This window comes from Pristis pectinata, chromosome 27, assembly GCF_009764475.1.
Source record: "Pristis pectinata isolate sPriPec2 chromosome 27, sPriPec2.1.pri, whole genome shotgun sequence".
NCBI classification, from domain to species: Eukaryota; Metazoa; Chordata; class Chondrichthyes; order Rhinopristiformes; family Pristidae; genus Pristis; species Pristis pectinata.
Genome location: NC_067431.1, coordinates 20,085,528 through 20,110,120, shown reverse-complemented (window position 1 = coordinate 20,110,120; position 24,593 = coordinate 20,085,528). Strand labels below are relative to the sequence as shown.

Genomic DNA, 24,593 nt, shown 5'->3' with positions numbered 1-24,593 from the left:
GAATGAGCCTTCCATGAGGAACCTTATCAAAGACCTTACTGAAATGCACGTACACCACGTCCACTGCTCTACCTTCATCAATGTGCTTTATCACATCCTCAAAGAATTCAATCAGGCTCGTGAGGCATGACCTGCCCCTCACAAAGCCATCCTGACTGTCCCTAATCAACCTATGCTTCTCCAAATGCCCATAAATTCTGTCTCTAAGAATCTCCTCCAGTAATTTGCCCACCACTAAAGACTCACTGGTCTGTAATTCCCAGGGTTATCCCTACTCCCTTTCTTAAACAAAGGAACAACATTTGCCACCCTCCAATCATCTGGCACTACTCTTGTGGCCAGTGAGGACGCAAAGATCATCGCCAAAGGCGCAGCAATCTCTTCCCTTGCTTCCTGTAATAACCTTGGATATATCCTGTCTGGCCCTGGTGACTTATCTATCCTAATGTTTTTCAAAAGTTCCAGCACATCCTCTTTCCTCACGTCGACATGCCCTAGCATATCAGCCTGTCGTACGCCATCCTCACAAACGTCAAGGTCTCTCTCTGGTGAATACTGAAGCAAAGTACTCATTAAGGACCTCCCCTACCTCTTCCAACTCCAGGCACGTTTCCTCTTTTATCCCTGATCAGTCCTATCCTCACTCCAGTCATCCTCCTATTCTTCACATACGTGTAGAACACCTTGGGGTTTTCCTTGATCCTACTCACCAAGGACTTCTCATGTCCCCTTCTAGCTCAGGAGAGCTTAAGCTCCCTCCTGGCTACCTTGTAACTCTCCAGAACCCTGTCTGATCCATGCTTTTTAAACCTCAGATTAGCTTCTTTCTTCCTCTTGACAAGATATTCTACATCTCTTGTCAACCACAGTTCCTTCACTCTACCATCCTTACCCTGCTTCAATGGGAGAAACCTATCCAGAACCCCATGCAAGTTCTCCTTAAACAACCTCCACATTTCCACTGTGCACTTCCGCAAGAACATCTGTTCCCAATTTACGCTCCCAAGTTCCTGCCAAATAGCATCATAATTCCCCCTCCCCCAGTTAAATACTTTCCCATATCATCTGCTCCTATGCCTCTCCAAGGCTATGGTAAAGGTCAAAGAGTTATAGTCACTATCTCCAAAATGCTCTCCCACCAAAAGATCTGAAACCTGATCAAGCTCATTGCCTAGTACCAGGTCCAGTACTGCCTCTCCTCTAGTCAGACTGTCCACATACTGTGTCAGGAATCCTTTGTGGACACACCTAACAAACTCCACCCCATCTATCCCCTTTACACTAAGGAGGTGCCAATCAATATTAGGGAAGTTGAAATCACCCATGACAATACTGTTATTTTTGCACCACTACAAAATCTGCCTCCCGATCTGTTCCTCAACATCTCTACTGCTATTGGAGGGGTCTGTAGAATGCTCCCAAGAGTGTGATCGCTCCCATCCTGTTTCTGACTTTGACCCACACTGACTCAGTGGACAATCCCTCCAGGACATCCTCCCTTTCTACAGCTGTGACACTGTCTCTGATCAGCAAAGCCACTCCCCCACCTCTTTTACTTTTGTCCCTGTCATTTATGAAACATCTAAACCCCGGAATATCCAGCTGACATTCCTGCCCTTGTGACAGCCAAGTCTCTGTAATGGCTACTACATCATAGTTCCACGTACTTACCCATGCTCTAAGTTCATCAACCTTGTTCCTGATACTTCTCACATTAAAATAGACACACTTCAGCCCATCCAACTGACTGCAATTTTGCCCTTTCAAATGCCAATCCGTCCTCACAGTCTTTCTGCACTCTACATTTACTTGTACACTAAGTGAACCAACCTCTGACCTATCACTCTGGTTCCCATCCCCCTGCCAAACTAGTTTAAACCCTCCCCAACAATTCTAGCAAACCTGCCTGCAAGAATATTGGTCCCCCTCCAGTTCAGGTGTAACCCATCCTTTTTGTACAGGTCGTACCTTCCCCAGAAGAGATCCCAATGATCAACAAATCTGAAACCCTGCCCCCTGCACCAATTCCTCAGCCAAGCATTCATCTGCCAAATCATCCTATTCTTTCCCTCACTGTCGCATGGCACAGGCAGCAATCCAGAGGTTACCACCTTTGAGGTCCTGCTTTTCAGCTTCCTACCTAACTCCCTATATTCCCTCTTCAGGATCTTATCTCTTTTCCTACCTATGTCATTGGTACCAATATGTACCACGACCTCTGGCTGTTCACCTTCCTCCTTCAGAATGCTGTGGACCCAATCCAAGATGTCTATGACCCTGGCACCTGGGAGGCAACATACCATCTGGGAGTCTCTTTCACTAAAATTAAGTGAAAATTAACTAACTTTTTAAAATTAGCATTTTAACCAATAGGTCAGGCTGTACTAATGGAGAGATAAAAAAATCAGAGCCATTATTACAGATGCATGACTTACAGCAGAAGTGGCTATTACTGAACCAGACAGAAAAAGTTGCCTAAAGTTGGGGAACTCAATATCGAGTCCCAAAGGCTGCAACTTGCCCAGACAGAAGATGAAGCTTGCACTTGACCTCAATGCAAGAGTGCAGGAGGCCAAAGACAGATAGGTCACAGTGGGACCGGCAGGGAATATTAAAGTGGCAGGCAACAGGAAGCTCAGTGTTGCTCCTGCAGATTGAATGCAGGTGCTCAACAATGATTGCTCAATCTGTTTACTTTCCCAGGTGGGGAGGGGAGTGAAGAAGTGCAGGCGAATTATCTTTGCTGACCTGCCCAATATTTATTCCTCAACCAAAACCAATGAAAGATTTTCTGGTCATTACCATATTGTTGTTTGCGCAAACATTCAGTCAGCTGACTGCTGGTTTTCCAGTATTATAAGTTCACTGATTTTAAAGCACTTTGGGGCATCCAGAGGTCATGAAAGAGATTGCCATTTATTCTCTATATCCACTAAATTATAAGTGGAGTTGGCGTAATCTCATCTAAAAAAACGGGTTATTCTAAATTCTAACCCTCCTCCTTGCAAGAAAGCACAGAGAACAACGCCAGAGGGATAAATACATCAATGGAATTGTTAGACAAAAATGTTTGTCTTTTTACCAGCCTTGTGGCTGTGTGATGCACTTAATGAATTGTTGACTAACCATGGCAATCAGTTTCTAACAAACGTGTGACAGAAATAAAGCCAGAGTGGTACAAAGCTTTTGGAGCCACAGGAAGACAGATTTAAATTTATGTGATAATTTATCACAACAGAGATGGGGAACACACGTAGCCTCACCAGTGAAGCCTACATCACAAATGAATATAAAAATCCCACAAGACATCATGAAGGACATCACAAACAATCGTGAAACAAATGCACTGTAATCACGTAGAAAATCAATTTGCAGCAGGTACATGATAATGACCAAATAAATTGTTTAAGTGTGTTGGTTAAACATCCAGGGAAATAATCACTGGCTAGGACACCAGGAAGAACGTACCAAAGTAACAACATGCGATCTTTCACGTCCAATTCAGGCAGCTGATGAAGCTTTGGGTTAAAGTCTCATTTGAAAGGCATGACTTTCCAGTTACGTAGTGCAGTGCAAAAACATTAACCTTGACTTTGTTTTTAATCCCCTACAGAGAGACTCAAACCCATAAGTTTCTGACTGAGGTGTTGCAACCAAGATCCAAAAATCACATTTCTCTCAACCATTCTGTATCACCTGCAATATTTCAAAATAATATAATGTATTTCCAAGTGTCCTAATATACATCTACTTAACATTACTTGAATGGATCAACATTAACTGCTTCCACCAGCTCCTTTAGCCAATTTCTCACTGAAATATTATTGCCATAGACACTTTGAATTAACTTTGTCATCCTGATTTACTGTTCTAGACAGGGTGATAAGGCTCATTGAGTATATTGTCCAATTTCTTTGAAAACCTATAATTACCTACAGTATCACCCCTCCTACACAACTTTCTTTTTTATGGAGAACTTGTCCAATGTAAATTAATTCACTTCACAACCAACCAACCCTACTGAATGAAAAACCAACAAATTAAACAAAACAACTGACCAACAAAGAGAAGCAATGCTTCAACTCTTACCACCGAGAAAGAATGCTGAAACAAGGTTTCTAGAAAGGAGGGAGAGGAGGAAAACTCATTACAGTGTGGGGAATATGATAACAACATTGTAAGACTTCATTAAAACCACAGAAGTTAAAGCTTTTTAACTCAGTCCATTAGCATAAATCCAGATTCAAGTTCAACTCAACTGCTTTAGTCTGCATCTATTAGCATCCAATCTCACACAGGGTTTCAGAGATATCTTTGGAGAAACACCACCCCAAAACTATTAGAAAAATTAATTAGCAAAAAAGACTGGCTGCCAGATAATCAGTGTGCCGCAGCATATCAAGCTGACTGAAAAACTAGGCCTCACAACAATCATCAATTAACACTCAAAAGCATAAAACAGGAACTCCACAGATATTGTTTTCAAAACATAATATTATTTACAGTGATCCTTAGAGAGAGCACAAGGGAGCAACTGTACAGCCCAGAGAGATAGGAACGAAAGGAATACCAGCAAAAAAAAGGGACAAAGATAATTAAACCACACATAAAGAACAATTAACGCCAACACCATTACATTTAAAGACGGAGGCCCACAGACATGTAAATAAACCCAGTCACTTGAGGTGAGGACTCGGATTTTTTTCCCCGATTTGACAAAGCGGGAGCCTTGTGTTACAAGGGTGGGAATTACTTTGGTTGATGTTACGCATTTAGTTCAGGAATTAATTGCGAAGCCCGCAGCTACAGGGAAATGACACTGCCCGAGCTCCTGCCGCGCTTACCTGCTGTTGCTGACGACTGCGGCCTGCGCTCCGCTGTCCGCCAAGGCCCGGGCTCCGCGCGTACGCCTGCCCCGCCTGCGTGCGCGCACACATCCTCACGCCACTTCCCGCCTTGCGCGGGGAGCGCGCGTCCAGACACCACTCCTCGCCTCGCGCGCGCGACTCCCACACACGCGCGCGCAGCGTAACCCGGCGGAATGGCGTCACTCTGAAGGGGCGCCGTGCCCCAGGGATTGAAGCAACGGCCTGAGTTTCCGTAGCGCCTAGAATGTCTCAAGGTGATGTTGTTGGAGAAAACTTTGGCCTAGCTACAGAAGGGCAGTAGTGCAGCTGACCAAAAGGCTGGCTGAAGAGCTAGAACGTGGAACACTACAGCACAGTACAGGCCCTTCGGCCCACAATGTTGTGCCGACATTTTATCTTGCTCTAGGATTACTAAGATCTATCTAACCCTTCCCTCCCACATAGCCCCCTATTTTCCTATCATTCATGTGTTTATCCAAGAGTCTCTTCAATGTCCCAAATGTATCTTCCCCCACAACCTCTGCTGCCAGTGCGTTGCACGCACCCACCACTCTGTGTGTAAAAACTTACCCCTGATATCCCCCTTATACCTTCCTCAAATCACCTTCAAATTATGTCCCCATGTGTTAGCCATTGTCACACTGGGAAAAAGTCTGACTGTCCACTTGATCTATGCCTCATCATCTTGTACACCTCTATCGTCACTTCTCATCATCCTTCTCTCCAAAGAGAAAAGCCCTAGCTTCCTCAACCTATCCTCATTAGACATGCTCTCCAATCCAGGCAACGTGCTGGTAAATCTCCTCTGCACCCTCTCTAAAGCTTCCACATCCTTTCTATAATGAGGCAACCAGAACTGAACACAATACTCCAAGTGTGGTATCACCTCGCAGCTCTTGAACTCAATACCCTGACTAATGAAGGCCAACACTCCATACACTTTCTTAACAACCCTATCGACTTGCGTGGCAACCTTGAGGGATCTATGGACGTAGACCCCAAGATCCCTCTGTTCCTCCACACTGCTAAGAGTCTTGCCATTAACATTGTATTCTGCCTTTGAATTTGATCTCCTGAAGTGTATCACTTCATACTTATCTGGGTTGAACTCCATCTGCTACACCTCAGCCCAGTTCTGCATTCTATCAACATCCTAGGTTTTACAGGAAAAAGTGACTTGGGGAGGAAATTCCACGAGGGGGTGGGGGGGGGGGGGCAAGCCTGGCTGGCAGGTGGTGGAGTGTTGGAAAGCAGGAATGACCAACGTGTTGGTAATGTTAATGAGGCCAGAACTGGGGCAATGCAAATATATCAGAGGGAAGGAGGAGATTATAGGGGTACAGAAGCACTAGAGACGTATCACTGATATTGTCTCCTCAAAATCCTCAATCAACAGGCAAGATAAATGAACTAATGTCAGAGTTCTCTCCCAGATGAAATCCCCAGCATCAAGGCTTTAATTATATTAAGTTGACTTCAAGGGCAGGCCATGTCATTTGCCTACCTGACACCATACTCCCAGAACAGGCACCACTCTGAGTTCCATATCAGCAAGAAATTACCAGGTAGACAGAGGAGAAGATTCAAGAATGTCCCGAAAGCCTCTTTGAAAAAGTGTAGCATTCCCACCAACGTGGGAATTTCTGGTCCAAGAGCTTTGGAGAAGGAGTGTTCAAGATGTTTCTGAGAACTTCAAGATTCTTTGTTAGGAGCAGAGAGAAACCCAGGATAATCAGGTGAAGAAGTTCACCACTTCCCGCACTACCCATCTACAGGCCTCGTCAATCATCTCCTGCCCCACCTGTGGCAGAGTCTGCTGATCCATATTGGCCTCACTAGTCACCTCAGAACCCACAGAACTAATATGGAGGCACATCATCCTTGACCCCAAAGAACTGCCTAAGAGAACTTACTGTGCAAACTGTCATTGATTTTGAATGGCACTAATGGGGGTTTTGTGTGTGAGGGAGTTAATACATATGTGCTGAGACACAATTATGTATGTGTTCATCAATCCATGAGCATTAATATCCATGCAACAGAGTTAGGTCCCCAGTCACCTTGGTCCACCTTGCCAATGGGTCAGGATCTCACTGTGAAGCCTGTGGGCAACTACCCAACATTAAAATAAACCATGCACAAGCAATTTCCATTCCACAATATTAAGTTTGAGACTTGGAATGTCAGGAACCCAATGGACAATCCAGCATCTGCAGTCTCTTGTGTCTTTATGGACAATCCTAACAGCAATAAACCTGTTGTAGCTCAAGAAATCAGATGCTTTGACATTGTCATTGACACAATGAGCACGAGGTTACCAGTTAATGGAAAAAGTAATGGATGCACTTACTTTTGGTGGGACAAAGGGGAAACCATTTTCATGGAGTGGGCTACACCATCAGGGATAGCTGGTCTGGCATCTCACTGACTCTCCCTATAGAATTAGTGAACAGGTCATAACCTTCTGCAAATGCAGTACTGTGAAAGCAAATGATTTTCGATCCCAAAGGTGTGCCTAAGAAGAAGAATATTGGCAAGACGTAGCATATGGATAAAAATAGGAAGGAATAATCTCCAGGAATGGTGTGGGAGTAGAAAAGGAAGCCATTACTAGTATTCAAGCTACAAATAATCAAATAGGAATGAAACTGGATGAAAAATTGTTTCCAAGGCAATTGGAGAAATACAAAAAGATACTAAGCCCTCAATAACTCTTAATCATGGTGCTTTGTAAAGGAGAACTGAAGTGGTTTGGGGGAGCAGTATCTGAAGCGAAGGGTCTAAACAGGTGAAGGTACAAATGGCACATAGAGCAAAGCAAGTTGAAGTTGCACAAGAGACTGGAGTTGCAGACATGCAGAATCATTAAAACATGGAAAAGCAAAACCATGGAAGTGTTTGATATGATAATTTATTAATATCAAGCACCAATACATTTCAGCAAGAACAGCCACAACGAGTTAGCAAATGGTGGAATAAATCTGAATTGTCTCTGGCTGCGTGCCTCTCTTCCATGCTCCGTGATGGCATGCAGCATCAACCAGTATGCTCAAAGTCTTTTGCTACCAGTGGGCACTGGAGAAAGTGTGTTTTGAGACAAATAATGATAGTATTCATTCATATTCACTTCAATGATTTAGATGCTTATTGTCAAATTTTGTTTGATGTCTTTGGGGCAGTCCAGTTTCTACTATTCAATTAAAATAGTATTTTATTTATTTATGCTTGGCTTAACGCTGAACTCACTTGCCTCTGAATCTGAATGCTGTGAATTCATCTCTCAATTCAGAGACTGGAGCATAACTTGACAGTTTAGTGCAGTAGTGAAGGCTGTATTATCTGAGGTCACCTCTTTTGGATGTCATTAAACCTTGGTAAACGTAACATATCCCACAGCAATATGTTGACAAAGAGCTGTGAGTTCACCCCAGTGGCCTGGCCAATATTTATCCCTCAATCAATATCATCAGATTATCTGGTCATCATCCAATTGGTACTTGTGGATTTTACTGGGTACAAATTGGCTGCTGCAATTCATAGATTATAATAATGACTGTACTTTAGAAGTACTTAAACAGAAAATGTTGGAAATACTCAGCAGGTCAGACCTCATCTGTGGGAAGGGAAACAGATTTAATGTTTCAGGTCAAAGACTCTTTGTCAGAGCTGGGAAAGAGAGAAAAGAAGCTTGTTGAGTTGCAGGGAAGGTGGAAGAGGGGGATGTCTCTGATAGGGTAAAACCAGGGTGACCATGGTGATAAGCTGTAAACAAGTTTGCTGCTGTCTGTAAGGAATTTGTATGTTCTCCCCGTGACTGTGTGGGTTTCCTCCGGGTGCTCTGGTTTCCTCCCACATTCCAAAGATGTACAGGTTAGTAGGTTAACGTGTGTGTAATTGGGTGGTGCAGGCTCATTGGGCCAGAAGGGCCTGTTTCCATGCTGTATAAATAAAATGAAGTTTCTTTAAAAAAAACTTTAACTGGCCAATGAGTGAATGGGAGCAGTTAGAGAATGAGTACGTAGAAAAAACAATATAGGAATTGCGAAATAGAGGGCTGGAAGACATGACTGCCAGGTCAGGCTTTTCTTCTTTTTTTCTCTCCTGCTGATCATGTCTTCCTGCTCGACACTTTGCAACTCCTACATTCTTTGTCTATGTTCCTCTGTCTACGTTCTCACTCTCTAACTGCTCCCATTCACTCATTGACCAGATAATCTTGTTTACAGTTTATCACCATGGTTTCCCTATCAGGGACATACCCCTCCTCCACCCTCTCTGCAGATTAACAAGCTTCTTTCTCTCTCCTTTCCAATTCAACCTGAAACATTAACTCTGTTTTTCTTCCCACAGGTGCAGCCTGATTTGTTGAGTATTTCCTGCTTTTTTTATTTTAGGTTTCCAGCATCTGCAGTTTCTTTTTCACTTACTTTAAAAGTACTTACTTGGCATGTAAAGCACTTTTGAACATCCTGATATTATGAAAGACACTAAAATTCAGCAAGTCTTACTTTTTTTCCTTTGATCAAATTATAGCCCTTTGACTGTTCAACAGAGATCTATGGAGTGAATTCTACTTGACAACCAAAAATACCATTTCAACCAAGCATTAGGAAGGATTGTCCAAAAATCTGTAAACTCCAATATGAAGAGATACTTTGACTGGACAATCAAAGAATTACTGATGGTGACGTGAGACTGCCTGCCTAGCTATTGAAGCGATCTTCACTTTGGCTTCCTCAGTGTAGTACCAAAGAAGCACTGTTTTGCTAATGCATCATCTTTACAGGCATTAGACATTTAAACTGAGCCACCCCATATCACTGTTGGAAACAACAAGAAGAGTTTTGCTGTTGTTGTGGCCAACATTCCTCATCCAGTCATCACCAAGAAAACCAATATTTGTGAAATACATCTTGGAAGCTGTGGTAGATATTCCATGAAATCAAGTTACTTGTTCCTTTTTAGTTCAAAGAAAATCGTAAAGCATGAACCATTTTGTGACTTTGTGCTAATTGTTTAACTTTTCCAAAAAGAGACAAACCTAAGAATTTTTTCTTGTTTACAAACAAAACTTAATTTTAAGAAATTGTTAAATATAACTGTAATTGTGGGCTGAAAGGCCTGTTCCTGTGCTGCACTGGTCTATAACTGTAATAATCGCAAGCTATGTTTTTAAACTTACTCTATTTGTGTAAAGGATTGAAATGGTTATTGCATTGTTTTCTAGATAATTTATGTTTCCACTCTATGCAATATAAGTAAAACAAAATCTGTTCCAGCATACTAAAGTCAAAGGGAATTGTAGTGGACATTCTACATAACATCTACATGATACCTTTGTCATTTGGGGTCATCTGTTTAATCAGATATCTTAACCCAGATAGGTACAGATGCAGGTTTGGCTTAATGGGGACTTCAGCAAACTGGCACCAAACGTTAAAAACTTTCCAAAATAAAGAGACCCTGTGTGAATGAGTCAGTAAGTATTTCTCACATTTCAACAAAAGAGCCCAGTCCAAGTTAATTTTCAAAACTTTATTGAAATATCAGACATGTTTTTAGTAATAGCAGTTCTCAAGGTGATGTCTTTAAGATCAATTCTGCTGTAATTAATTCTTTTGTGATTTTGGAGTGGACAATGGTGTCATCTTGTGTGAGGCTTGGCTGTTATTCAGTGCCTTTTACTCGAGTTAGGATCATGTGGGAATGCTCTGTCGTTATATTGTTGAAGGGCAGAACAGTGAGGTGATAAAAGTGTAGGCTAGTAAGGCCAGAGGTGGATTGTTCTTGCAAAGAACTAATGCAATGAGCGAAATGGCCTCTTTCTGATTTCTAAGTCTCTCTAACAATAAAAACAACAAGGATCCAACAACTTAACAATGCCCTCTCCCTGAACTTGATACCAGTTTGTCAAATACTGGACAGCACAATGTTACAACGTGTAACAAAATTAATACATACTATTGAAGTACAAAATACTTGTATATGGAATATCTGACATTAAAAAGTGTTGATGCACCACTAAATTGGCACACATTTCTCCATTTACTTGTTCCTAAAGTGACTGTGATCAGAAATACCAACAAACAGTAGGAAATGTGTCAGCAAAAATAGAATGACAGGGCACAACACACCTGCTCACTCCTGAATAGACAAAGAGCTGCCCAACAATCTTAAGGTTGGCACTTTTCCTTCTTAACATTCAAGTACACAAACATTAAGAAACACTGACTGTTTTCCTGATCTAATTGGATCATCCCTGTTTTAAAAATGGTGACAATTAATTGTCCTTTTTAAAAGGGACCATTAGAAATTTAGATGAGAAGAGCTTTCTTCACTTGAAAAGCAACATCCAGTCCTCTCCCCACCTACGTATTCCAAAGAATTAATAAAGTGCAGTGCTTTCCTTTGCATGTGTCTGTTTAGAACAGGAAGAGACAAGGAGATAGGTGCTTGGAATACTTTATCGAGTCACATAACTTTACCAAAACAAATCACAGTCCTCCAGTCTGGAGCCCTGTTATCTGAACAAAAGAAAAAAAATATTAATTTTGCAAGCAATTTGACAAGGGATAAAATTGAAGTACAGTGCAAAATGGTTTTCCTATTTTACAGTTATAATTAAACACTGTTCACAGAGTAGATGCAGGCTACCAACCTGGTCCATCTCAGCGTTCATATTTCAGGCTAGGACTTTATTCCTTGGAGCATAGGAGACTGAGAGGTGATCTTATAGAGGTGTATAAAATCATGAGGGGCATTGGTGGGGTGAATGCACTGTCTTTTTCCCAGGGTTGGGAATTGAGGGCATAGGTTTAAGGTGAGAGGGGAAAGATTTAATAGGAACTTTAGGGGCAAGTTTTTTTTACACAAAGGGTGGTATTTATGTGGAAAAGTTGTCACTATACCTGCCTCAACCACTTCATCTGGCAGCTGGCAAATGGGACTAGCTTGGATGGGGCACCTTGGTCAGCATGGACCAATCGGGCCGAAGGGCTGTTTCGTGCTGTATAACTCTATGGTTAGGCCTTCCTCTCATGATTAATATGTTTTTTTTCTTTCTTTCTCACTTATATGTTCTTGCTTCTTAAAAACACGTATGTCACTCACCCTCTGGTAGTGAGCTCCTCATTCTTGCCACTATTTGGGTAAAGGGGCTTCTCATGAATTCCCTTTCAGAACACACTCGTCCACCGGTTCCCCTCCCCGACTACTCCCCTCTGCCCTCCCCACCTCCCTCCCTTTGCTCCATGCTCCACCTTCCTCTCCTGTCAGATTCCATCATCTTCAGCCCTTTGTCACGGACACCTATCACCTCCCAGCTTCTAATGCTATTCCCCTCCCCCATCTCCCTATTACACCCCCCATCCCCACCTGGATCCACCTATTGTCTGCCAGTTCTTGTTTCTTGCTCCACTCCTTCCCTCCGCCTTTTTATACTGGCTCTCTCCCCTCTGTCTTTTAGTCCAGATGAAGGGTCTCAACCTGAAAAGACAACTGTCCATTTCTCTCCAGAGATGCTGCCTGATCCACTGAGTTCCTCCAGCTTTTTGTGTTGCTCCCTTTCAGATATATTAACAAAGATCTTCTATTCATCATGCCTTATTTTAGTCTCATCTGTAAGTGGAAACATCTCCTATGTCCAATTGCAGCCTCTCATAATTTTGAGAATCTCTATTAGGTCCATTGCTGAGCTAGTGTGTCCTTAGTTAGATCACTAGTTTGTGCTGAGCTTGCTAATGTGGTCATATCAATTGCCAGGAGTGATTGAGCTCTCCTGGGGAAAATAGCAAAGAGGGTTCTTCCTCTTTCTCACTACATGGTAGCTTTACTAGTAAAGCACAATGTGGTCTTTGGTAAACACATGGTGAAGCTCTTCCAAATGTATGCATGAAGAATTGTTCCTTGTGTGATGCCCTGGACAATGCTGGCAACCTTGTCTGGAATGAATGGGCCTGTGAGATGATTAAGTAGAATAGGCCTTTATTCTCTGGAGTTTGGAAAAATGAGGGGTGATTGTATTGAAACATTTAAAATCTATAAGGGTTTTGAAAGGGTTCCCCAGGTGGACTGTCTGAAAATTGGGTTCATGGCCTTAGGTTGCAGGACTGGCTGCTGAGGTGAAATTTCTAACTGGCAGTATTGTAAGGTTTTGTAATGTTCTACACCAGAAGAGGTTGATCCTGAGGTTATGGTTAAGGGCAGGTGATAGATTTTTGAGTGCTGAAGAAATTAAGAGATGCAGGTATAGTTATAGAAAGTGGAGTTGATGAAGAGTTCCAACCATGATTGAACTGAATAATGGAGCTGTCCCAGTGAGCTACAAAGCCAACATCTATTTCTATTTCTTTTGTTTATATGTATTTAAATCAAGGATCATTGGACTATCTACAACTCTAACTTATCCTACCCGAGGAAAACAAAACCTTTAGTGGTCCTATTTTCTTATGATTTTCCTTTACAACATAAAAGCTTTTGAAACCCAAACATAATGTCATCTAGTCATTGCTTACCGACTTTAAGTGTCCTTCTTCAATCTTCCAGACATCCTGAACTGTGTGTTTTAGGAACACAAGAAAAGGAGTAAGTTATTTCCAGCATTAGTACGGGATTAGTGTAAATAGCTACTTGATGGTTGGCAAGGATATAGTAGGCCAAAGGATCTGCTTCTGAGCTGTATGACTCCATCAGTACTATTGTTTAAATGGATCATTACTGATATTTACCACATCTCCATACACCACCCCCTCACTTTCTCCATATCCTTCAATAGCCTTAATAACATACATCTGTCTGTGATGCATTTGAAGGTTAATGTACCTTTAAGAATTTAGTGTACCATATGTTATAACTTCCAATACATGACTGTACCAGCCATTGATGTTAGTTGGAAGTAGATGGCTTTCAATGAAAGATGTTTTGTCTGTAGCTCCACCTCTTACCTGCCTTACTAGGCAGCAGCAACAAAGAGCATACTGTCACTACACTGGCAATGATGATGGAATGCAGCTGCTGGAGGAAATAACAGGGGTGTAATCAAATATAAAGTGGAGAGTTAACTGTGTTCTAAGAGCAGAGATGATAACAGGTAGTGCATGTGACAGTCCTGTGGGTGAGAAATAACCAATTACCTGCATATGGAACAAATGCAAATGTTTGAGCATAAATGGTGCAGGTCAGAGCAACATGGCATACGCAAAAAGAGAAAGGCAATATTGTTGCTGTTGATAGGCTGAGAGGTAAATGTTGTACTGGTGAGTTTATTAGCACCACAAACTACAAACAAGACCTCTTCTGTAGACATTGTGAAAACCTTGAAGAGACATTTTAACCAGTGCCTTGAGAGGTGTTTGAGAGTTACATTTGGCACATGCACCCAGAGACCAGAGGAAATGGTTGGTGAATATATGGTTGGGCTAAAAACTCTGGCGAAAACTCTTAGCATTCATTTTGAGAGGACTAGAACATAAAAGCAGGATGGACTGCTGAGGCATTATAAGGCGTTGGTCAGACTGCTTTTGGAATATTGTGAGCAATTTTGGGCCCCGTTCCAAGGAAAGGTGTGCCCTAGAGAGGGTCCAGAGGAGGTTCACGAGAATGATCCCAGGAATGAAAGACTTGACATGTGAGGAGCGTTTGATGTCTCTGAGCCTGTACTCGATGGAGTTACGAAGAATGAGAGAGGATCTCATTGAAACCTACCGGATACTGAAAGGCCTGAATAAAGTGGACGTGGAGAGGATGCTTCCTTTAGTAGGAGAGTCTAGGATCCAAGGGCACAGCCTCAGAATAAAAGGACATACCTTTAAAACTGAGATGAGGAGGAATTTCTTCAGCCAGAGGGTGGTGAATCTGTGGAATTCGTTGCCATAGAGGGCTGTGGAGGCCAAGGCATGTGGTGTATTTAAGGCAGAGATTGATAGGTTCTTGATTGGTAAGGGGGGTAAGGGTTATGGGGAGAAGGCAGAAGAATGGGGTTGAAAATAAAATCAGCCATGATTGAATGGTGGAGCAAATTTGATGGCCTAATTCTGCACCTATATCACATGGTCTTATGGTCTAAAAAATGCAATCTGCGGATCTTTTAAGTTCAGGTATTTAGGACTGCTTTGTGTGTGGAGTGACAAATGAGAGAATTCAGGAAAACTATTCAACAGGGTGCATTTAATGTTCAAGGAGGTGCAAGGAGGAATGTTAAATGGCATTTATTGCACACATGAAAAGAATGGCAAAGAAGGAACACATTATTGATTAAGAAAGCAATGAAAAGTATGGTTATTGATGCAGCACTTTCAATCTGTCGTAGGTCAGAATGTGGATTGAAAATACCTCATCCACTTCTTAATAAGCAACAGCACCAAAGATCCCTCAAACACTGCAGTACTAATATCCATTTTGTAAGCTCTACAACCCAGCATCTTTTACCTCCTGCAGAAGAGAATACAGATTTCTACCACCACTTCCTTTCACCTGAGATTTCCTTTCAGTTGGCTGTGGCTTTAATTTTGTTATGTTCTCTCACTCTGGATTCCCAGAGGAAACAATTTCTCCCTAACTGCCTAATGAATTCCTTTAACATTTTACATATTTCATAGTACATAGGCCAGGTCTATCATTTTCTCATCATTTAACCTTCTAAACCCCGGAATAATTTTGGCAAATCTGCACTGCAACCCTCTTGGGTCCTCACCTTGAATTCTTGATAAAATTAAGAACTTGGTTCTTCACTCCATACTGAGACTAATCTTCCCTTCATCTGTAATGAAACTGCTACATTCTTGGGTGGATTAGGCACTAAACCAAGTTATCTCCTTCCCTTTCTTGTGGACATAAAATATCCAATGGTAGTATTTGAAAATGATCAGGGAAGTTCCACATTAATATTCTGATCAAAATTATCCACTGAAACAGATTATCTGATATAAAGGGTTTTGCGAGAGTTACCTTGTTAACAGAATGAACACTGCTGCTTCTTTGGCTTGTTTTCCTGGTGTCAAAACTGGAGAAAATCCCTTTCTCTGGATTCCTGGTTGTCTTAATTTCATTGTTTTCACTGCCTGGCTCTCTGCTAATTGGGATGTTGTTATCCTTGCAATGCCAATATTCATTTTTATTCATAACAAGAAGAGTCACTTTGTCCTCATTTTCTTTTATTCTCTGAAGAACATCCTCGTAATGGACTTTCTCGATATTCTTTCCATTTACCTCAATCACTATATCACCGGTCCTGATTCCTGCTTTGTGTCCCACTTCTGTAGGTATAACCTAAAAGGAGTTTTACAGTGAAAATTCAACACAGCAGTAAATTATCAAAGAAAAAAGCAAATTAAAAAAAACAGCTGAAGCTAGAATCTGAAATACAATCAAACACTGCTGGAAAAACTCAGATCAGGCAGCACCTGCAGAAAGAAAAATAGTAAAGGCTTCAGGTCAAAGACCCTTCAATAGAACTGAGAAAGACAGCAAGTTTAGGTAGCAGAGAAGGTGAGGGAGGCCATTGGGTGGAACAAAGAGAATATCTGTTGAACAAATATTTGACACAATCTCACATAAAGAGATTTTAGGACAGGTAACCAAAATTTTGGTCAGATGTAGGTTGTATGGAGCGGGCAGAAAAGTAGAGGTAATGAGCAAGAGAATCCCAGAGCTTTTGCAACCTAGATGTAGGTGGAATTGGAGCTATAAGAAGGCAGAAAACATCAGGGTGATGGGTGAACAACACTTAGTGCAGCACTGTTTTGGAAATTAAACCATGATCTCCTGATTTCTGATGTCAATATCCTTGATGTTTCCATGTAACAATGCTGGGAGAGCCCTTTCACCACAGAAACTGCAGGTGTCCCAGAAAAAGGCTCACTCCACTTCCTTGGGCCAATCACAGGATAACGCAACAAATGTAAGTCTTGCCCACATTTCAAAAATAGAATGTGAAGCACAATTATTCAGAATCAGTAACAATTGTTCCTACAATTGTACCTTCATAAACATGGGATGCCAGGATGATTTTTACTAGTGAAGTTATAATTTTCAGTCCTCTTAATACCAAAAAAAAGAACCAACCTGCTGGATGTAAGCTCCTGGCTCATCAGTGATACTGTAAAGTTGAAAGCCGTATCCTTTGGAGCCTTTCACCAAATGGCAAAGCCGGGGTGTGGGAACAGATTCTTGTTCTCCTGTCACCCGGAGTGGAGAAGGACTAGCTCGCTGAAGTGGGGGATGTTCCTCTGTTTGATTTTCTGTTGTCTGCTTCGGGTTCATTTGTTCTTCATCATCACAGATCAAGGGAGATAAACCCAGCTGTGTTGGACAAAGATGCGTCTTAATTAAATGGGCTCTTGCCTCATATATTGCTCAGCAAAAAATAAACCGCTGGAGGAACTCTGCAGGTCAGGCAGCGTCTATGGAGGCACAGGGATGGTTGTTGTTTCAGGTCAAGACCCAGCGTGAGGACTGAGAGAGGGGAGATAGTCGGTATAAATAGGTGAGAGGGAGGGGTGAGGCAGGAGTTGACAGGCAATAGGTGGAACCAGGTGAGGAGGGGGATGATGGACAGATGGAGTCAGGTGGGGAAGGGGAGGCAACAGTAGATGATAGGTAGAAACAGAAAAGGGGAGAAAAGTGGAGAGAGAAAAATGGGGCAGCTGGAACCAGATAGAGAGAGGGGAGGGTGGACATAGAGATAGAGGCTGGAAGGTGATAAGTGGAGACACAAAAGGTTGCAGATGCTGGAATCTGATAAGGGACTCAAATGTAGGGAGAGAAAGAGAGTGGGTCTGAGAAATTGGGAGGAGGAAAAAGTGTGGGTGGATGAGAATGAGATGAGATGTGTGGAGAGATGGGGACAGGGGAGAGAGGGAGGAATTCATACAGAGGAGGAGAAGATTTTGGCAGAGGTAGGGGCAGTGAGAATTGTGATGGAGGGAATGGGTGGAGAGGAAATGTATAGTCACAATGTTCTGCCATCATTGTATTGGACACGTTAATGAACCAGTTGGTGTCTGTCCATACATTATCCTTTCCTCTTCCTCTTGCGGAGAACAGAATTTTTGAAGTTCAGTATAAGCTTCTCTGTTCATCAATTCTATCATTCAGGAAGAGATCAATTTTCAAATCCTTGGAGTTGCACTTTATGCAACATTTCTCCCTTGTATGCTTATTTAGATTCCCCTTGAACGTGTTTATATAATTTGCCTCAATTACATCTCTTGGAAGCAAGTAACAATCGTTGGGTAGAGATATTCCCCCTTTAAATTCATTAGTGGCCACCTTTAATTTATCTATCCTAGTTTTGCTCCCACCCGCAAGTGGAAGCATCTTTTTTTAATGTTTCTATATTCTAAAGGGAAACCATTTTAGTAACTATTGCTAACATCAGCGGGCTGAAAATTGTATCACAATATAACTACAACATGGTTGGTCCTTAGTGTCTGCCGAGAGGAGATATAATTCTCCTGTCATGGTTCAATGTGTCTTTTTTCTACACAGCAGAAAACAAATCATAGCTCTGCCCTCTTGTGGATAAAAAACTTGACATAACAAAATTGGAAAGACTCACTGATGTGAAATACTTGTCTCCTTCAGAGCTGATGACAACTAGGGTAGTCTGATTTCCACCCTGTCTGACTTTCTTCACTACAGCATCATGATCCAGGCCTTCAATGTTCTCTCCATTAACACTTAGCAAGCGGTCTCCTTCCTGCATCCCACATTTCTCTGCTGGGCTTCCAGCATCCACTTCTGACAAATACTGACCTGAAAGAAAAACCAGTTTATACATGGTTACTTTAATACAATAATGGCTTTTAGAAGCCTTCCATAAGTTGGCTTTGGCTGGTTTCAAACAATACCAGCACACAAAAATTACTCGTGGTTCAGACATAGGAATTACTCAAAAAGAAAGTGATCAAAATCTGTCATCTTTTGTCATCTGTGTGATAAAACAATCATTGACCAGTCATTGCAATCAGTCCCCTCTATTAACTAAAATAGACCTAGACAAAATGGAGAGCTTTGAGAATCATTGAGCAGGGATTGCCTTCATTATTAGATGGCTAACAATAAACTAAGAACTTTAATCATGGTTACCAAATGGTATGGCCACCGAAAATTGATGTTGCAGGAAAGTTCTTTAGGAACTTGTGGTTGTAGCTGAACTCACAGGGTTCTCAGTTGTCAGCTTAAAAACCCACAACGTACTAGGCTTATCTTTATACTACCTAAATTCAAGGTTAAAATTACAAAACAAAAATCAGCTCAACTCTTTTTATTTTCTTAAATTTCAAGCCTTCTTAGAGATGTTGATGTGTTACAACTTTGCTCCGTATGTGCCCCATACTGGTTTTCCCTGAGTACATTTCATGCAATGGTGTCTTCTTAGTTCGTCCCTCAGGATTGAGGACAACTTACTTTCATTCCATTTTTGTGGGTTCTGATGTAGCTTTGATGTAGCTGATGTGCGGACTGTTGGCTCTTGCACAGGTGGGGCAGATAGTAACTAATGGGGTGGGCAGTTTGTGATGTGATGCACTCCCTCTAGGAGTTCCTGGGAATGAACATCACCAATAGCCTGTCCTGGTCCAACCACATAGACACCATGGCCAAGAAAGCACACCAGTGCCTCTACTTCCTCAGGAGGCTAAAGAAGTTCAGCATGTCCCCATTGATCCTCACCAACTTTTATAGATGCACCACAGAAAGCATCCTATCTGGATGCAACAAGGCTTGGTATGGCAACTGCTCTGCCCGAGACCGTCAATAGTTATGTTGCATTTCTTAAAGGAGACATTGAGCACAATTTTGAACCTTTTCCTCTGTCCACTGGATAATCTCTTCCCAAGAAAGGGGCTCAGAATAGAGTGTCTGTTTTGTGGAGACAAGTGTTGGGCATGAGAATGATGTGACCTGCTGACGTAAGCCAGCTAATTGTAAACTAGAGCCTTAAAACCATGGATATTGGCCTGGGAGAAGAAGCTGACGTTAGATTTCTTATCCTTCTGGTTTACACATGGCTACTGCAACACTGTAATAGCTGAAAGAAGCCTATGATAAGTTGGCTTTGGCTGGTTTCAAATAAAGTACAAAACAGCAGACAAAAATTACCCATAATTTAGACACATAGAAATTAGTAGATCAGAAGATGAGCAAAATCCATCTTTCACCATCTGTGTGATACAACTGGATGATTTTATGGAACTGTTTGATGGTATTTTTTGGTGTCTTGATTGCCTGATGCAGGTAGTCCAGGTCTCAGAAACATAGAGGGAGGGCAGGGATCACTGCTGCGTGACAGACCATAATTTTTGTGCCAGATATGAGATTTTGATCTTCAGACCCTACCCCTTGCTGTGTTGGCATATTGAAGTTGGTGGTGAATTTCATCATTGATATCTACCTTTGCCAGAAGAAGGCTCCCAAGATGTGGGAAGTGGTCTACATTTTCTAGGATCTCACTGTGAACTTTAATTTTTGGAGGGCAGTGTACTGCACCATGGGCAGAGGACTTTTGTCTTGCAGATATTACTTGCAAGGCCTATCCTCCTGAGTGCTTCAGTGAAATCATCAACAATGGTTTGGCCCTCAGTCTCTGAGTACATGCAGACACAAGCTTCATCTGCATACTGCAGCTTGACAATTGAGGTTTGGATAACCTAGTTCTAGAGTGTATTGGCCATATTTTGAACAGCTTTTCATGAATTCTGAAGATTATTGCTGAGATGCAACATTATGGCAAGAAAGATTGAGAAAGTGTTGGGGAAATAATGCAGCCTTGTTTGATCATCACTGAAATTGGCTTTGTTATAGTCCTATTGTTTAATATTATGACTTGCACGCCAACGTGAAGCAAGTATAAGATGGAGATGAATTTCTGTGGGTAGCCAAATTTGAGGAAGGTATTCCACAATCCCTGCTGATAAATGAAGTCAAAGGGTTTTGTGAGGTCAAAGAGGCCACATGTAGTGGTTAGTGCTACTCCCTGCATGTTTCTGAGTTATTTCACGGTATAGATCATGTCAGTCAAAGACGACCCTGATGATGACTTTCCCTGTGGCAGACAGCAAGGAGACCCCTCTGTAGCGACCACTTTCAGACTTGTCTTGAAGATGGTCACAGTTACAACATCTCTGAAGTTCCCTGTAATCTCCTCCTCTTCCCAGATGTGGGGATGAGGTTGTGGATTTGTGACTGAAACCCTTGACCACTCAGATTTAGGATTTTACTGGGAATGCCATCTGCTACCCTTCAGCTGGGATATGGCCTCAACTTCTTGTCAATCGGGTGTTGTGGGGTGGAGTCAAGGACACGTCAAGCATAGTGTTGCAATTGAAGAGTTCTTTGGTGTTCCTTCCAGTGAGCATTGACCGCCTCTCTGACCCTGATGAAGTTCACCCGCGTTCCTGGTTCTCAGTGAGATGGGGCCTATTTGGGCTGTAGGTGGTTTTATAGCACTGATGAACCCACAAATGTCAGGCTATCAGTGAGTTGCTGAGTCTCCAGCATCATCTCCACTCAACACCTGTTCTTTAGGTCCTGTGTTTTCCTGCTGGACCTCTCATTTCAGATGCCTGTAAATCTGCTTCTCTTCCTTGAGAACAGTTGGAGCTTCCAATCCAGGAAGCCTTACACTTTTGGCTAATTAGCTCCATGATCTCCTGGTTATTCTCATCAAAGCATAGAGGGAACTTAATATGGCATACAGCCTGTGCTGTAGTGGGAGAATTACTTTGTTTCTAACCTATTTTTGTTTTGATTTTGCAATGAATGACAATTTCCTTCCTTCTTAATAAGAGGAGCTATTAGTTAATATTCCAAATATTTTATACGTTTTCTCATTATCTATTTCCTTTGTTCACCTTGGATCAAATTCCAAATAAACAGGCATATGCTAGGGGTGTACAATGACTTGCAAAAGCTTTGAAATTCTCCTCATCCTCAGGATCACCCTGGTCTTCTCTCTTTTGTACACACTTTTGACTGGCTTAACTAGCTATGTTAGCTAAGCCACTTTAATTTCTTCAGCTGAGGAGTCTTTTTTTCATGTGTGCAAAAGCTTTTCTTGGGAAGATGATTAACTTAAATCGATGCTCCTTCAGTTGCTGAACATCATACTGAATAAATTCAGTTGACTTGTTGCAGCGACTGTGTTTGTAACCCATGCAGTATCTGTTTTGTAGGATCATGTAAAAGCATAACTCGGTACCTAACTTGTACTGTTTCTACTGTGGAAGTGGCTGCCCCTAACCTCCAGCAGATTGTTTGTTCCTCCTAAAAGAGTGTTTGCTGGCATAATGCAGAGTTACCCCATTCAAAATATTAAATGTTAAAGAACAAATACTATGAGAAAGAAACTGCGTAATTTGGAAACAACTTATTGTGTGGGCATGTTGTACAACTCTCAACTTTACCTGCTGCTGTCAATTTAGCTAAGGATTTGTAACTATTCATTAAATCTTGGTCAATTACCTTGCACAAAGAGGGGTGTGGCATTTCTTGCAAGTCAAGAAGGAAAGAACTGCATTTATATTTGTTGCTTCAGGATTTTATAACATTTTACAGATGAAGTGCTTTTTAAAATTGTAGTCACTGTACTGATATTGGAAACACAACAACCATTTTGTACACAGGCTCCAATACCTGTAATTTAAATGACCAGATAATCAGTATGGTTCAGTGATGTCGGTCAAGGGATAAATATAGGACAGGACACCGGGAAGAACTCCCCTGCCCCGCTTTGAAATAGGAGCGGTGGAATCTTTTACATCACCTGAATGCTTGCCTGCTCACTGGCTGTCTCGGACTCACCACCATCATGAGATGTCAAGCAGGAGAGTTCCAGATTTCCTTTTTCCTTTGTGTAAATAAACACAAAATATTCCATGAATTCAATCTAATTGCCCAGCTCTAATTTTGCTGGAATCCTTAACTGCTTCTGGATGCTCTTATCTCTATTTACAGAAGAGTATTGCAAAGGCCAGAAAACAAATTGAAGACACAAGAGACTGCAGATGCTGGAGTCTGGAGCAACAAACAATCTGCTGGAGGAACTCAGCAGGTCGAGCAGCATCTGTGGGAGGAACGGAATTGTCAACATTTCTGGTCGAAACCCTGCATCAGGACTTGACATAAATTGATTCATGCTAATCTAAGTGGGACTTAGCTCGATGAAATTCTTGTCTCCGCTAACAGGTGGATACCAACAATCAGTCACTTACCAAATGTCCCTGAAGTTGTTTTCTCAGTTTTCAGCAGGAATCCATAGCCACAACTCCCTTTCACTAAGTAAAGTTTTCTTGTCTTGAATGGCAAGTGCTTCAAGCAGGCCATGGCTGGAATGATCTTGATGCCTTTATCCCTATAGTAAGCGTCCGTCTTCTGATCAGCCACGAGAAAAGTCACTGAGTCTCCACTCTCTTTAATCTGTTAACAAACATGGTAATTGATTATCTGGCAGGACAACCTGCTACATTTGACATTTTAGAGTAGTTGCTTATCGTGACTCAGCTGGGGCTAATTTTAACCTAACTTGCCAAAAATGTACAGGATCAGATCTATTGCCTGCCTTTACAGGTGGCTCCAATTTTCACACCATGAATGGATGGGATGTGAAATGAACAACTTATCAGATCCTGTTAGATTTTCAGCACGTGGGATTTGCTGAAGATAAATCAACATATCTTCTGCTCAATTATTTATTTTGAAGAACATGAACCACAGCTTAAATGCATACAGATGTACTCTTGGGCATCAAGGTGAGCAACATGAGATGACACACACTAACACTGCCCCAAGCAATGAAGCAAGAGATGGTGAAAGTCACTTTCTCCATCAACATATAACTGAAAACCAACATTGCAAACCCATTGTACTTTGTTCTTACATCCTGGAAGACTCTGGGGATGCTGAACCAAACCTTAGTGGAATGATTACCGAAAAAACCAGACCAGTCACTTCAACACCAATTGAAACCACACCCCAATTAGACAGGGAAACATGGATCAAGCTGAATGGGCTGAGATTAGATCAACATCAAATAACGTGAATATCTTAGCCAGCCCCTTGTGTGAATGTGGTATTAATTTAATTAAATGCTCTGGTCTTGCAAAGGACCAGATGGGGTAGATAGAATCAGATCAGAAGCCACAGAGTTTGTAAAACTTGCCTTAGTTTTGCGTAGCATGATTCAGACTAAGCTACAATAAGTGGAACAAAAGGACAATACAAGCATTCTGACACCAGACTGGTTTCAAAAGGCACTTTCAGTACTTCCAAAGGCTTTGGATAGGGTAACACCATTTTAGGACATCGCTCATTACACGTAGGTTTAATTTTGTGCTTGATATTAGCTACTGAAAACTTTTTGCAAGTGATAATTGTAAATTTTAAAAATTCCAATTATCACTTGCAGGTGTAAAAAAAGTGTTTGATATCCAGGCAGTTTTGGAGCATGATTCAATACGGTTACTCAGATCTCCAAAAATTGAGTCATTCTTCATCCTTGGTGGTGTTTTTTCAGAAGGGCAGAGTATTGAAGAAGAAGCAGAAATGCTCAACAGTCAGTGTGGAAAGGAGAGAAAAGGAGTTAATGCTTCAGGCCAATGGCCTTACTTTTATTCTTGGAAAAAACAGAGATTTAATAGGTTTTAAGCAAATATGTGGACAGGTACATGGATTGGAAAGGTTTAGAAGGTTAATGGCCAAATGCTGGCAAATGGGACTAGCTTGGATGGG

The 24,593-nt window shown here is 41.7% G+C and overlaps 2 protein-coding genes across 2 annotated transcripts in view; both read right to left on the bottom strand.

The window, feature by feature from the left end:
- ube4a (ubiquitination factor E4A (UFD2 homolog, yeast)) overlaps positions 1 to 4,979 on the bottom strand; it is a 45,992-nt gene extending 41,013 nt beyond the window's left edge. The window contains exon 1 of the mRNA XM_052039986.1: positions 4,845 to 4,979. The gene's annotated coding sequence lies outside the window, so the exon portion shown is untranslated. The remainder of the gene's footprint in view (positions 1 to 4,844) is intronic.
- Positions 4,980 to 10,236: 5,257 nt separating this feature from the next.
- The window catches only part of nherf4b (NHERF family PDZ scaffold protein 4b), a 43,910-nt gene continuing 29,553 nt past the window's right edge, over positions 10,237 to 24,593 (bottom strand). The window contains exons 8-13 of the mRNA XM_052039712.1: positions 23,078 to 23,282; positions 18,424 to 18,620; positions 16,929 to 17,165; positions 15,813 to 16,133; positions 13,382 to 13,422; positions 10,237 to 11,392 (exon numbers count right to left, since the gene is read on the bottom strand). Of these exons, the coding sequence (XP_051895672.1) occupies positions 13,387 to 13,422; positions 15,813 to 16,133; positions 16,929 to 17,165; positions 18,424 to 18,620; positions 23,078 to 23,282 (996 nt within the window). The 3' untranslated portion in view covers positions 10,237 to 11,392; positions 13,382 to 13,386. The remainder of the gene's footprint in view (positions 11,393 to 13,381; positions 13,423 to 15,812; positions 16,134 to 16,928; positions 17,166 to 18,423; positions 18,621 to 23,077; positions 23,283 to 24,593) is intronic.